The sequence below is a fragment of the Arachis hypogaea genome, chromosome 3 (genome assembly GCF_003086295.3).
Source record: "Arachis hypogaea cultivar Tifrunner chromosome 3, arahy.Tifrunner.gnm2.J5K5, whole genome shotgun sequence".
In the NCBI taxonomy this organism is placed as follows: domain Eukaryota; kingdom Viridiplantae; phylum Streptophyta; class Magnoliopsida; order Fabales; family Fabaceae; genus Arachis; species Arachis hypogaea.
Window position 1 is genome coordinate 22,983,049 of NC_092038.1, and position 14,946 is coordinate 22,997,994.

Sequence of the window (14,946 nt, forward strand, 5' to 3'; positions counted from 1 at the left end):
CATCAATTCTTTAAAATTTTCATATAGATCGTCGACATCATTCATTAAAATCAGTTACCTGATTTTGTTTCTATCTTTAATCTAATTACCCCTACTATTGTACTATTCTTCTTCCCACTCGACGAATTATCAAACCCAATTTGACCAACCGATCAAATCCATAACCCAAAAACACGATCATTTCTGAAAGATCAATAAAATAAAATGAAGTGCTAAATTATTATTAGTTGAGTGTATTACTTTATATATTATTCAAACTTTGATATTTTTTATATTTTTTTTAAATTAAAAGTAAAATTCGAATTCAAAACTTTTAAGTGAAGATAGAGAGATTATATATCATTTAAACTAGAGTTCGTTGACATAATTTTATGTTACTTGAGCATAAACAAATCATACAATTAACCAGTAATCAATTAATCGTTTCAATTATTGCTAGTTCAACTTAAAAACTATCCTTTACAAACATACTTACCTACATTTGGTTATTATGAAATTTCTCTACTGCTTTCTCTCACACACACATTATCTTCCTCTCTGTTACATGCATAACTCCCAACATTTTACCGTGTGCCAAAGTTTAATTTGGACCATAGACTAATCAAATTAGTTAAATAACAATTCTACCGAGTAGGGTAACGAATTAACTGAATATTTCAAAGTAATTATAACGTTGAAAAAAATAGAATATCGCGTTGAAATTGGTTAAAATTTAGACTATGGTCTATGGTCTATAATTAAAATAAAAATGAGGAAATGGTGTAAAGTTAGAAAAAAAAATAATGGGACTATTATTATAAGGGTGATGGCACTAAAGAGACGGTCACAATGGCACGTGGTGGATGATTCCCACTATATAGTAAATACCTATTTATTTATTTTTTTATTAATTAAATAATTTATATATAGTTATTTTATTTATTTATTAAAGCATTAACCACTGGCGACTTTCCAGTAATGCCGTTGAGTTGAGGAGACCCAAACCCTTTCTCCTCAAACAGCTGTTCATAGCTGTCCCAATCTTAATCTCTCTCTCTCTCTCTCCCATGTGACCCCACTGCACAAACACATAGATGCAGATACCCCCAGAGATTTATTGGGATTTTAAAAAAGAAAAGAAAATTAAATAATTAATTAGAGATGATGATTATTACTACTATGCATATCTAAAAGAAAAAAAAGAAAAAGAAGTTGATGATGGTGGTTATGTGTGATTTAGTTATTTTGTTATTGTTGTTGTTGCAATCTTCTTTCTCTTCTCAACCTTTGATTCTTCTTTCTCCCTCTAACATTCCCCTCCTATTGGTTTCTCAGTAATAAATATAAACATTTCTTTATATATATATAAAGGCTTTCTTAGAAGAAGCTCCTTTCTTCACTTCTTTCTCTCCTTCTTCCTTCCATCTTTGGTTTCTCAAGTGCCTATCATCACACACAAATATTTGCAACTAAATATAGATATAGAATTGGAAAGTTTTTGCAGCTAAAGAAGTTTGTTTATTATTATTATTATCAAGATTCAAGAGTGAAATCCTTTCATCTTCCAAATCCATTTCATTGGCAAAATGGCACAATTGCCGCCAAAGATTCCAAACATGGCAAGTAATAATTGGCCTGAGTTTTCATCAAATCAAAATCATCATCACCAAAAGATGCCTTCTCTCACAAGCATTTCAACAAACACAAACCGCCACCAAAACCAACAACAGCAGCAAAACCCTTCCTGGGTTGACGAGTTTCTGGACTTCTCGTCGGCAAGGCGCGGGGCCCACCGACGGTCCATGAGCGACTCCATTTTCGTGGAATCGCCCAGGCACATTAACCACAGCAGCAGCAACGGCGACGGCGGCGAAGACGAGTTTGAGAGGTTTGATGATTATCAATTCATGAACATGTTCAGTGATGAGGTAGTTTCCGGCGGTGATAACAACACTAACAACTCCATGAATATGATGACGATGCCGCCGCCGCCGCCGCCGGCGACAATGTCGACGTCATCGAATCCTTCTAGTTCTTCCGATCATGATAGCATCAACGATAATGAGAGAGACACAAACAACAAAGAGATCAATAAGGATGATGATGATCATCATGATCAGCAACAAGTGAAGGTGGAATCCGATGAAGATGAAAGCCAATGCAATAATAAAGCTCAGGATAATGATGATGATAGCAGTAAGAATAACAATAATAACTCCAATGCAAATGCTGCTACTACAAATTCCAGTGAAAAAATTACAGACCCCAAGAGGGTAAAAAGGTAAATATTACAATTCTATTCTTTCATCGCTTTAATTAAATAAAGCTGCAAATGGATAATGTGTTATTAGTTAGTGTTTAATATGGATTATTAATTATTGTTCATAATAATGTACCTTGTTAGAAACTAATTAAGTACATTATTATTATTTGTTAATTTAATTTCCTCTGATTCTAATCTTGATTTAATTATTTTTTTTTATACGAACAGGATTTTGGCTAATAGACAATCAGCACAAAGATCAAGAGTGAGGAAGCTGCAACACATATCAGAGCTTGAGCGCAGTGTAACTTCATTACAGGTACGTTAAAAAATTAATTCCATCATCATTGTAATTCTTTTGGTACATATCATCATAGATTAATTTGTTACAATAATAATTATATTGGTGTTTAATTACGAATGAAGGCGGAAGTTTCAGTATTATCACCGCGGGTGGCATTTTTGGATCACCAACGTTTGCTTCTAAATGTTGATAACAGTGCTCTCAAGCAAAGAATCGCAGCTTTGGCACAGGACAAGATCTTCAAAGATGGTAATTGCTTTACGTATTCTCTTTTAGTTTACCTTCATAGTATCCTCCAAGATGCTATACTACTATTGTTTATTCATTTCTCTACGTAATTAATGCTTAAACTATTGACTAATTGGCACTTAGGAGCTAAGGTTGGGGGATAAGAATAATTAATTGCTCTTAGTTATTATTTTCTATTGTTGAGGGTTACTTTTGCATCTTCCAAAAGTGGAAAAGCTAGGGACCAGTTTTATAGAGGTAATTTTAGTTTGAGCAATGCTAGGGGGCCAGCAATTTTTGTGATTGTTAGCCATCAATGATGATTTGATGGTGTGAGATTGGTATGAGATTTCATCCAATGGCTCATCTTCTTCTGCTGGTTACATGCTGGCCAAAATTCAATAAAACTGCTGGCCCCCTAGACTTTTCCTTTTAGTTTTACATATCTAATTTTATTGGACCACCATGTGTGAAGTATACAGAATTCGAATATCGTCTCTGTATCAATAATTAGAGATGCATGTGCATGTGCATGTACATTTCTCTCCATCGGATTATAGTGTGCATTAGCTTCAGGACAACAATTAGATAAATATAAAACACGAGTTAAGCATGTAAATAAGAGAATCTTGCAATCTTGTTTAATTTAAACAGTCTAAGACCATGATAAACTAGAAATAAATGGAATAAAAACTGAAGTTGGTTAACTAATAAGTAATGGGGAAGGGAGAATTAGAGAAATGTTTGCTAAATAGAGAAATTTTAGGGGCAATATATTTTGGGAACCACTCGGATAAAGACGTCTTAAACGTCTTTTTTTAAAGATGTTTTTCAGTAAATAAAATTTAATATATATAATCAATTAAATTATGTTATTTTTGTCAAAATTAAGCTAGATAAATTGATTTAACAAAAAAATGGTGAATCAAATTTTGAACTGGTCTAAATATTATTTTTTTTATAAAAAATGACTATAATATTTTTATTATAGAAAATGATTAAAATACTCTTATTTTATATATATATATATATATATATATATTTAATTTTAAAAATTTTAAATCCTAATCCTATAATAGAAAAATAAATGACTAAAATTTAGGATTTTTAAAATTAATATATATAATAGAAGTTTTTTAGTCATTTTTTATAATAGGGTATTGTAATAATTTTTTATAAAAATAATATTAATTTAGATCAATTCAAGATTTAACTCATTATTTTTTGGTCAAATCAATTTGTCTAGTCTAATTTTGATAAAAATAATACAATTTAATCAATTATATGTATTAAATTTTAATTATTAAAAAATATCTTTATAAAAAGACGTTTTTAGCGTTAGAGTGACTCCATATATTTTTCTTTAATTTTATCTCTCTTTTAATATATATTCAGGTTCCTTTGTAGCTTGGTTTGAGCGAAATCAATATTCTTTATTTTTGGATAATATTCGCATAGTCATTCTGCACGACAAATTAATCCTTCTTGTTAAGAGGGATTAATTCGTTTAAAAAGTTTTAGAGTAATAACAATTTATTAACAACTTAAATATTTTATAAAAAAATTTTAAAGGTTAATTTAAAAATTTATTTAATAAAAAAGAGTTTAAAAAAGTAGATAAAGATATATACCACAACTAGAGTTAATAAAGAGTATTAGGTCCAGTTTGGGTAACCAACTTAATTAAACTTTTTTTGATAAAATAACTTAAATAATAAATGACTCTGTTAAAAATAACTTATAAATAAATTATTTTGTGTTTAGATTTTTAATTTTAAAAGTGTTTATTTTATAAAAATATGATAAAAAGTAGAAGTATTATGAGAGAAGTCATTTTTTTTAACTTCTCTATAAATTCCTAAATAATTTCTTAAAAAATTATAATTTAATTTTAAAAATTATAACATACATTAATACTATTACTTTTCATAAATCAAAAATAAAAAAAAATTACTTCTAAAATTTTCAAACGAACCTTAGTCATCTTCCGGAACTAACGATAGTAATGAGAACAGAAGTTGCTTACTGTTGCGGACATTTTCTTGTTGAAATTATTCATAATTTAACAAAAATATTATTTATACATTAAAATTAATTATTATATATTTATGTATAAATATATATTATTTAATTTATTTTTAATATATATTTTATAATAATATATAATTAATTTTAATAATTTAATAGAATATATATTTAACATGATTGATAAATTAAATATTATTTAGTGACTTTATAAGGGATAAACATGTTAATTATGAAACCAAATTAAACAGTTGCATTACTTTTAGTTAAAAGTGATTTGCATGCCACATTGCCACTCATATTTTAAATCAGTGTGCCATATCACGTGCCCTTGTCTCCATAGGTAGTATGACTTGTGCACAAGAAAATTAAGAAGAAAGAAGAGAGTAACAATTGTAGATATTTTAAAAATATACATTGTAGAGTCACCAAAAAAAAAATGTAGAGTATGCATTTAAGATCAGACCAATGTTATATTCTTAGTAAATATTATATTTTTTTGTTAGTATTTAATCAATAATAATTTACACATATATTTATAAAAATTTTATATTTAAAAAATATATAATTTATACTTATATTTATTAGAATTATATATATAAATTAATATAATTTATATTTACTCATTTTTTTTAAAATTTGTATACATAAATTAGTAAAATTTATTTATTAAAGATAATTTAATATTTATAATGATCAAATAATTATTAAAAATATTAAAAATTGTTGATTTCAAAGAAATTTTTTTTAAGAATATGCATGCGAATATATATTTTTTCTTCTTAGCAAAGCTTGAAATTAATTAATTATATAATCTCATTAATTTATTACATAAAAATGTAGCTCACCAAGAAGCACTGAAAAGGGAGATAGAAAGACTAAGGCAAGTGTATCACCAACTAAACGTGAAGAAGAATATGGAAATTGCTTCAGCCACAGTGTCACCTTCAATATCTCCATCTTCGACAAGACCACGTTGTGATACTCAGAATAATGAAAAGGAACAGCTTATCAATGTTTGAATAAAAAAATAATAATAAAAAGGTGGAAAAAAAAAACCCTACCCAATACAAGACTCTCACCTTATTATTAGTACTACATTGATCAAGGGTAGCTAGGTATAGCTAGTGTACAGTGTGAGTGATTCTTTGTTTCTTTCTTTCTTTTATTTTATTCAAAGAGGAAGGAATAATAGTACCAAAAAAGAAAGAAAAAATGAGGTGAAATTATTGAAATTTAAAGGGGGGAAAAAAAGAGGAAAAAAATTGTGACTTATTGTGATATAATTGAATTGAATGGTGTCACGTACTGTTGGGTAGTGAGGGTGGTGAGAATTTTTATTAGGGTAACTGAATTGATGGGAAAGAAAGTAAGAAAAAATGAGAGAATTGAGAAGGGGGTCACATTATATATCATATAACATAATTATGATGATTTATGATTTGGGAGGTATTTAAACGAAGATGTCAAAAATATTTTGTATAATAGTATGATTAATTTATTTTGTCATATATTTTCATAATATATCAAAATTTAATCTTATAATTTATCATCTAAGAGTTAAAATTTTTTATATAAATACAATTATAAAAATTTTTTTAGAGTATCACAATTTATGAGTGGTGAGGCCATGTTGGTGATGGTGGTGGTAAGCTTTTGCTATCAAAGCTGAGGAGTCACGTGATGTGTTTTACTTTTTAAAGAGAGGAAAATAAAAAATAAAAAATGGGACCACTCAAAGATGCATGATTGGAATGCAGGGAAACACATGTGCACTAGTGGCATCAAACAGAGAGAAAGAAGGTGGGAGGTATATGTCGGAGATTCTTTCAGTTTATTTTTTACTTGTTTTTAAATGTATTTGTTATTGTCTTTGATTTTTTTTTTTTTTGGGTAATTTAATTATTTTTGGTGTTCTTCAATTCCAAGTTGGAAAACAAAGAGTAGTGGTGGTGGGTTTGTGTTGGGATGGATGAAAGGAGGGTATGTCATTGAAGTGTTGTTGGCTCCTCTTTGAGTTTTGTTTGTACTTTACATTATTATAATTACTGTTTTTCATGGTTATGTAATTATCTTAATTTGACACATTGATTGGAAAGATTTAAAAGAAAAAATGGAAGTGTAAATATTCAGTTGAATCAATTATTGTTGTTGTACATGGTGAAGTTTTTAACCGAGGTTCCAAAATGCCTATTTACAATGTTTCAAGTTAACATATTCTCTATAACCAAATAGAATGGTTATTTCCATATAACTTTATTTTTATATAATTTCTGAAAGTTGTTAATGTAGAAAATAAAAAACTAATAAAATACATATTATTGTCATAATTTTATTTAAAATGGCTCAGCAAATAAGAGAAACATTAATTTTTTTTTTGAACTGGAAAAGGTTTGTAAATTCCAAAAAAAAAAATTTTAATTTCCTGCTGAAGTTAGTTTGGCATTTAGTTACAGATAAAAAATCTTTGTATGTCTGAATCATATACAAGTGTTGGAATAAAAATCTCATTTTTACCGTCAAATGTTTGGCAAAGAATTTGTCAAAATTGGAAGAAATTAGATCAAAACCCGATTTAGAGGATTGGAGATTGTCACTGGACTTTTTTTTGAAAAGATCATTGGATGATTGGATCCCTTACGTAAACAATCTATTAAATTTTGTGGACACTGAATCTAATAGTAGTGGATGTCTCTACTACCATTGGAGTTGGAATCTCATAGCTCCTAGAATGGATTGATAACAATCTGAAGGAAACTTCTACGAGGTTCTGTCGCCCATATTCTTTGCTATAGCCTGTTGCAACATTTGATATCAGCATTGAGAAATTGAACTACAATCTGAGAATTCGTGCCTCCATCGAAACTTGAGTTTGGCCAAAGAATATAATGAGTTCTCGATGGAAATGTTTGAGTAAGAGTAAAGTTGAAGTGGTTGAATTATCTATTACTCATATTTTTTGGCGTCCTCCACCGGATCATTGGATAAAGATCAACACAGATGGATCTATTAATAGCTTGGGAACGACGGCTTGCAGTGGCATCCTCCGAGATCACCATGGTAGTTTTCTCGCAGCCTTTAGTGTGAATTTGGATAATTTCTCAATCACTTTGACTACTTTATTGTTTCTCAATGAGGATATATCAACATATAAGTAGAAACAAATTCTATAATAGCTTTAGAGTTTTTCCAACTCTCATGCAGCTTTTCCTCTTGTAGCAGCGATCCAGACTTTGCTAACTAAGTTGTCGGTTAATCATGTGTTTAAGTAAAGAAATGGATGTGCAAACAGATAGGTTAAACTTGGATGCATCCCAATTCTTTACTTAATTGTTTATGATTCACTTCTTAGAGTGATTTCTCTTCAATTTTCTGCTAATATTAGGGCAATATCTTTTCCTAGAATAATTTCTTTTAGTTTATTTTCTAAAAATAAAAATAAAAAGAAAAATAGTTATTTATTGAGTACTTGGAATTTGAACATCATATTTGGACTCCGGTAATTTTGTTACCCAAAAATAAATATTTTTATTGAAACAAATATTCAACATTAGATGTACCAAGTTGGCACTGAAACATATTAGATGCGACCTTATAATTTAGCTACTTCTTCCCCTAAATGATTATTAGTAGAGTGGACAACGATGCATCTCCTCCATATCAATCTAAATTTTGAATTTTAAGGGTTTTTTTTTTCTTTTTTCCGGTAAAGACCCCTGAACATGTTCTTTGTGACTTCACCAACACCCAACAGGCCAACACGTCCATTCTTTTCTTTGCCATAACCACCCACATACACCACCACCTCAGCAATATGGCAATACCCAGTGCAGCCATACCACTTTCTTTATCATCTTTAGCACAACCCTCTCCATTCTGATCGCCACCACGTCGCTACCACAACGGTGTCATCATTATGATTCTAAGCCAAGACCCTCTCTATTCTGTTCTTTAAAGCCACAACCCCCTTCCTCTCTTTGTCAAAATGTTGCTTTCCGTTTTGCCCAAACTATGAATTGAATGTCTTCCTATAATTTTTCTAGCCTATATTATTGCAAATTAAATGTTTCCTAAATCTAATCCTAATTTTTTATCCAAGCTATGATTTGAGTTTTCCAAATAGAAAATCAAATTGATTCCAACAAGATTTTTAAGCACTCTAATGTCTACCATGATATCTGCTAGTTCAACCCGTGGCACGAGCTCATTAACCAAACTTCCATGCCTCCAAGGCTACAATGTTAATCTAATTAAATTTCCTCCTCTTGTTTACAAGCAAGGGACAAAGCGCCAGAAGTTGGTGAAAACTGAAAAGAGAGAAGGATAGAACAACTGCTAAAAGCAAGTCCAACTTCCACCCAAATGAAAAGAAAGAGGAAAAATTGAGGTGCGGTAAAGGTCATTAGTATCCATTCACAAATACTTGTCGCCTTTGGAACATATTTATACACAGTACTCCAAATATTTTAGCAGCATGACAAAATTTTGGACACGGTACTAGTTTCTTGTGGTTCAAGGTTTTACAATGTATTTTAACTTTACAGACACTAATAAATTTTATAAACCAATACAAGTGATTACGCCACAATTTTATCCATAATTGCCTTGGTTGTCAACAAACCCCTCCCAAAATACTGAAGCGTCATACGTGGTCACGTGCCAAACTTTACGAATCACTGATATGACATCAGGAGTTCAGGACGGCTTGTTCCGGGTCAACACTTACTCTTTGGCCATGCCAAGCCGAAAGTCAGCACATGGGTTCATATAACGTGAAAATTCATTCTTACATGCATCAAACAGAGGTTCAAAGTGTATTGAAAGCAATATCCCCATGTCACTCTGCTTGTAGCCCTCAAGTCACATCTCACATGACTCATCAATCATATTGTATGCGAGAGAAAACCTCACGAATTCAAATAATTCATTTTGGACCTCTAAAGTAACCAAGCATGTAAAATGATAAAATGATCAAATGATAAACTCCTCAGGAATCAGTCTCCAAAGTGAAGAGGAAAAAATATATATAAAATGATCAAATGATAAACTCCTCAAATGATAAAGCAATTCATGTAATTAAGAACTTAGCTCGGCTTGGAATTTCTTCCTATGGTTTAAAAACAAAACTGTCAAAAACAGATTGGGACCCTGCCGAAAAAAGGTGCAGTCCTGGAGAAATATTCCGTTGACTGCGGAAAACCTATTAGCAGACTGTGTTTAGGGCTTGGCTTTTCTGAAATGTTGTTACACATGAATATTCAGTTATTCACACAGATGTGTACATTGGACAGTGATATTACTAAGTGTTCTATTTTCAATGCTAACTCCCCTAAATTTAGCTGGGGTTATAAAGCATCAGATCAGAATTTCTTTCGGTATTCAAGAAACGACGTAGATAATACCGTCAAACAAAGAAAAGATCTTCCAAAGAATGAAAAGTATCTTCAGCAATTTCTGCATAGATGCATAATGCAAAACTGGATGACATTATTTTGACAGGCAGTATGTTTTTTACTTATAAATAGGAAGCAGTAGTTTACTACTCAAAAACAATTACTATGATCCACAAAGCATGCAGCCTGAAATCGGACTAGAGGAATGTTGGGTGCAGCCATGGAGACCATAAAACAACATCGTGCAGCTACGTGGGATTTGGGTTAAAGCCTAGGCATTAAAATTGGCTAACTAATCATGCAAAAGATCAAAGAAAATCTCTTTTTACCTAGTCAGTGCTGTTTTAGCACAACATTTCTTCCTAAAGATAATACTTTCCATCTCAAACTTCAGAACTTCTAACCTATACATACACAAAATGTGCAAAAAGTACAAAGGTTGAATACTAAAACTAATCAAGAACAGCTAAGATAGGCAAAGTAGAGAAAATAACCTTGATTTCACACACTTCTAGCGTAACAATTATCTTAGGTGATGGATTCAGTTTCAAAATAGAGCTCTGTACATTATAAACATAAACAATCTGCAGCATTGAACTAGTAGTTAACAGAATTTAGGCCACGTGCTAATGGAAAACTTAAATCTTACAAAGCATCCTGTTCTTCAACATTTTGATCTTCAACATTTTGTTCTTCAACAGTTGGAGTACGTTCAGGAGGAGCTGCCACATTACATTTGGCTTTCACTTCCTTCAAATGCTTAACCTGCTCCTCAATAGCCTGCAACCTGTTAGCCAGGGATTCAACACTACCAGCATAATCTCCCAGTTTATCAAACCAAGTGCTTTCAATCTCCCTCAATTTCCTTTCAAAATCTCTCGAAAGCTCCCTCAACTTAATCCTTTCTTCTTCTTCCTTTCTCAGGCGCTCCTTTTCCAGTTCCATGACACTCAAAACAAGGCCACCAGACCCAGGAACATCCTTGTAAAGTGGTTCTTCAGCTTGCGGACAACGTGTTCTATAATCAGCAAAAGCCTTCTGTGTTTCCTTCAAGGCCTTTCTATAGCCCTCCACAAGGCCTGTCATCATAAACAGTTCCTTCTCAAGACGATACATTTCTACCTGTCTCTTATGACTCTCATCCATCTTTGCTTTATGATATTGCTCAATCATTTCATCTCGCTTCTGTAGTTCATTAAGCAAGAGTTGCTGATTTGTCAAAGACTCATCACATGCTTGTTCTTTTGCTGCATACATCATTCTAGCCTTCCCCATCCAATGTTCTATATGTTCCATGCAGGTTTCAAAGTCAGCAGGCTTAGAATTCCACGGGCTATCACCTCTTAGCCTCTTGTTACTGCCATTTAGTGCATGGTGAGAGTTATGATTATCCAGGTCAAGCTCCCTTTTGTGACCATTTCCGAAAAGTGATGATCCAGATATCATATGAGGATCATCTCTGGGAGACAGAAAATCTCCCACAGGGTTGTCACGAAGATCAATCCCAGAAGTAAAAGGCATCTGCACTGCAGACATTGCCTGAACAAGACCCCCAGGCCCAGAAGGCATCCCCTCCATAGGAATACACTTGGGTGAGAGACTGAACCCACCATCATGCTCGTCATCCTCTGCATCTTCCTCTTCCTCCTCCTGTTCTTGCCCTTCTTCTCCTTCAACACCTTTCGCTTCACCACATTCGTCCCCCTTTACATCACTAGTCTGACATGGCCGCAAGAAGGGCTCCTCCACATTGTTCTTCTGATCCATAAGCCAGAGCCCAGAGTCTTCCACCTTGGGCTGATCAAAATCCATAATTTGTACCCCTCCAACCACATCCTTCCCTACTTCAACCCTCTCAGCATTATCTTGACCAAGACTCAACTCAATGTTGTGCTCCTCCAACTCACCATCCCTGCCACCCTCATCAACTCCACTCATCTTCACATCACCACTCTCATCCACTACGTCTTCCACAGTGGTTGTGGCTGTGGCTGTGGCTGTGGCTGCATCAGTGACTTTTTCTGTGACTGTGGCTGTGGCAGCTGCCTCCTCATCTTCCTCATCTTTAACCTCAGCCTCTTCCCCATCATCCTTCCCTCCAACCTCCTCTCCCTCCTCTTCCTCCTCCTCCTCCTGTGCTGCCTCCGGCTCCTCCAGCAGCTCCTGGTGCTGCGCCTTAATCAGCTGCTGCATATGTGAAGCATAGTAACAATCCGTCAGCTGTGGAGCCTTCAATTCCTTATCCATCATGGACCAAATCAAACCTGCCCAATCAACCTTCTCCAACTTCCCTGTCTTAATCAAATTCAGTTGCCCCATAACATCAGATGTCATGATAAACATCTCATCATGCAACATCATCCAATTCGACACCAATTCCTCTATAAACCCAATCGATTCTGCCAAGTCCACCGTCTCCCCTCCCTCCTCCTTACCCTCCGTAACCGAAGAACCAGCATTCTTCTTGGGTAACTTCAGGGCCCGGCCCAAATCGGCACGACTCAGCTTGATCCTAATCCCATTGACATAGCTACACCGTGACGCGGGGACGTAGCTGGCAATGAGCTGGGCAAGAAGATCGCTGCGGACAACGGGGTCGTACTCGAGGTGCACGAACTCCCAGAGCCCAAGGCGCTGGAGGAGGCTCTGGTGGCTCGAAAAGTCGAGGGCTTTCGGGGGCACAAAAGGAATTGGCTTTAGGGTTTCGACAAGAACCTGAAGCTTCTCGCGACATTTCTTCTCCTGCGCGGTTCGCTTCGCGTCCGATTTCTTCCTCTTCGGAGTGCCTCGCCGGCCGGAGCCAGATAATGCTGCGGCGGCGGCGGTAACGGTCACTGCCGCATGAGCATCGGGTTCCGGGTCGTCGGGTTTCTGGACCGGATCTTGCATTAGAGTGTCCCCGTGTTCAGATGGCTGTGTAGGGTTGGGATCGGGTAGGGTTTGGGATTGGGATTGGGGATCTTGATCGGCGAGGGTTAGGGTTTTGGGGGATTGGGAACTTGTGGGTGGAGTTTCTTCTTGTTGGGTTTTGGTGTCAGGGTTTTGGGGGCTTTCGTCGGGAATGTGAGGATTTGAATCGGTCATGGCGCTGTATTGACTATTGAGTAAGTGAGAGAGTGAGGAAGAGGTTTTCTACTTTTCTTAACGGGGTTGGGATATTTTTGGAGTGAAACGTCTCAACTTTATTTTCAGGTTTCGAAATTCAAAGCCTGGCTTCTTTCGTCTCGGAAAGGAGGAAGGAGAGCTTGAAATGTCGCTTTTGTCCTCCGCAATTAAGCCATCTGATAGCCGTTTGTTCCTTCAAAATCGAGACTTTATGTCCATACGTGGCTTTTGAAAGACTAGTAGTGTGTTTGGTTTGACATTTATAATTTAAAAGGTATGTTCAATTTTTTTAGAGTAATTATTTAAAGGTAAAAACTTAAGCACAGTCAATTTTATGTGAAGTTGATAGTTAAAAATTGTTAAATAATTAAACTGATTTAACTAAATTTTTATTTAATAATTTTTAATTATTAATTTTATGTGAAGTTAATTATACCTAAATTTTTACCTTATTTAAATTAGTTATTAAGATTTTAAGAATTAAATATTTTAAGCTATGTTTGGTTTGTATTTTTATTTTTTATTTTTATTTTTAATATTTTTATTTTTTAAATTTTATAAAAAAAATAATAATAAGAGGTAAAAATATAAAATACTAAAAATAAAAATAAAAATAAAAATATAAACCAAATATACCCTTAATTTTATAGTTTTTAAAATATACAAAAAATTCTCCCACTTTTAATTCTAGTAGACAAATGAGTCCCTAACTTTATTTCTTAGTCAATAATAAATAGAAAATGGTCTGTAACTTTATTTCTCCGTCAATAATAAATAAAAAATGCTAATATAAAGGTTTAAAGTAGCACACATGCCAACTAGTTGTCTAAGTATGCTAAGAAAACAAATTAATTCCTGTGTCCTGAAACTACCAAAACGCAGCGTTTTAAGAATGCTTTATGTATATGCATTGTCCTTTATGTATACGAAACCTCATTCTCTCTTCATTTTATAGACTTTTCTAACACCTTGCAACATTAAACTCCCACTTCATTGTCCACATTATTATCATCACCCACTTTTATTTGGAGGTAATATCTAAAATGGTCCCTGAAATTTTCAACTCGTTTTAGATTAGTCTCTCACTTTTTAAAATGACCAAATAAATTTTTCACTCTTAGAATCGTAAATCTTTGTTAATCTAAAAATTACGAGACATTTTAACAGCGCTAAAGTGTATAGTTTGGCACTTAACTACATGCTGACGTGGACACACAATGAGTTCAACTCAAATTGGTATCCCAAATTTTATTAAAACACCCAAATTAATCCAATTCTCACTTATAAAACCTAACCCCTAAATGTTCATCCTTATTCTTCATATTCATCTTTGTTCTTTGTCTCCACTCCTCTCCTCATTGTTGTTGTTCTAACCATAACAAACTTCACACATCAGAATCATAAGCAATAAAACACAAAAAAAAAGAAAACAAATTAAACAAAAATAAAAATTTTAAAATAATTTCTTAATTTATATTTTGTGTGATTCAAACTATTCTGAATTTCCAAATTTTTTTCACACATACACCACCTTTGTAAGCAAGAAACAACCTCAAGAAGATAAGAAAAGAAAAATCGAATCTTAAAAATAAACTAATAATTAATAAAAGAAAATTAAATACACCCTTATTCCAATTAATGCAATAATG

General features: G+C 33.2%; 2 protein-coding genes across 2 annotated transcripts; one reads left to right on the forward strand and one right to left on the reverse strand.

The window, feature by feature from the left end:
• Positions 1-932: 932 nt before the first annotated feature.
• LOC112789867 (basic leucine zipper 61) lies at positions 933-6,941 on the forward strand. Its single transcript, XM_025831966.3, has 4 exons — positions 933-2,260; positions 2,471-2,561; positions 2,669-2,795; positions 5,643-6,941. Exons 1-4 carry the CDS (start codon positions 1,566-1,568, stop codon positions 5,819-5,821), a joined length of 1,092 nt encoding a protein of 363 aa, XP_025687751.1. The 5' UTR covers positions 933-1,565; the 3' UTR covers positions 5,822-6,941.
• A 3,732-nt stretch (positions 6,942-10,673) lies between these two features.
• Positions 10,674-13,520, reverse strand: LOC112789869 (uncharacterized). The gene has a single exon (XM_025831967.3). The coding sequence runs from the start codon at positions 13,274-13,276 to the stop codon at positions 10,838-10,840; it is 2,439 nt and encodes an 812-aa protein (XP_025687752.1). The 5' UTR covers positions 13,277-13,520; the 3' UTR covers positions 10,674-10,837.
• Positions 13,521-14,946: the final 1,426 nt, after the last annotated feature.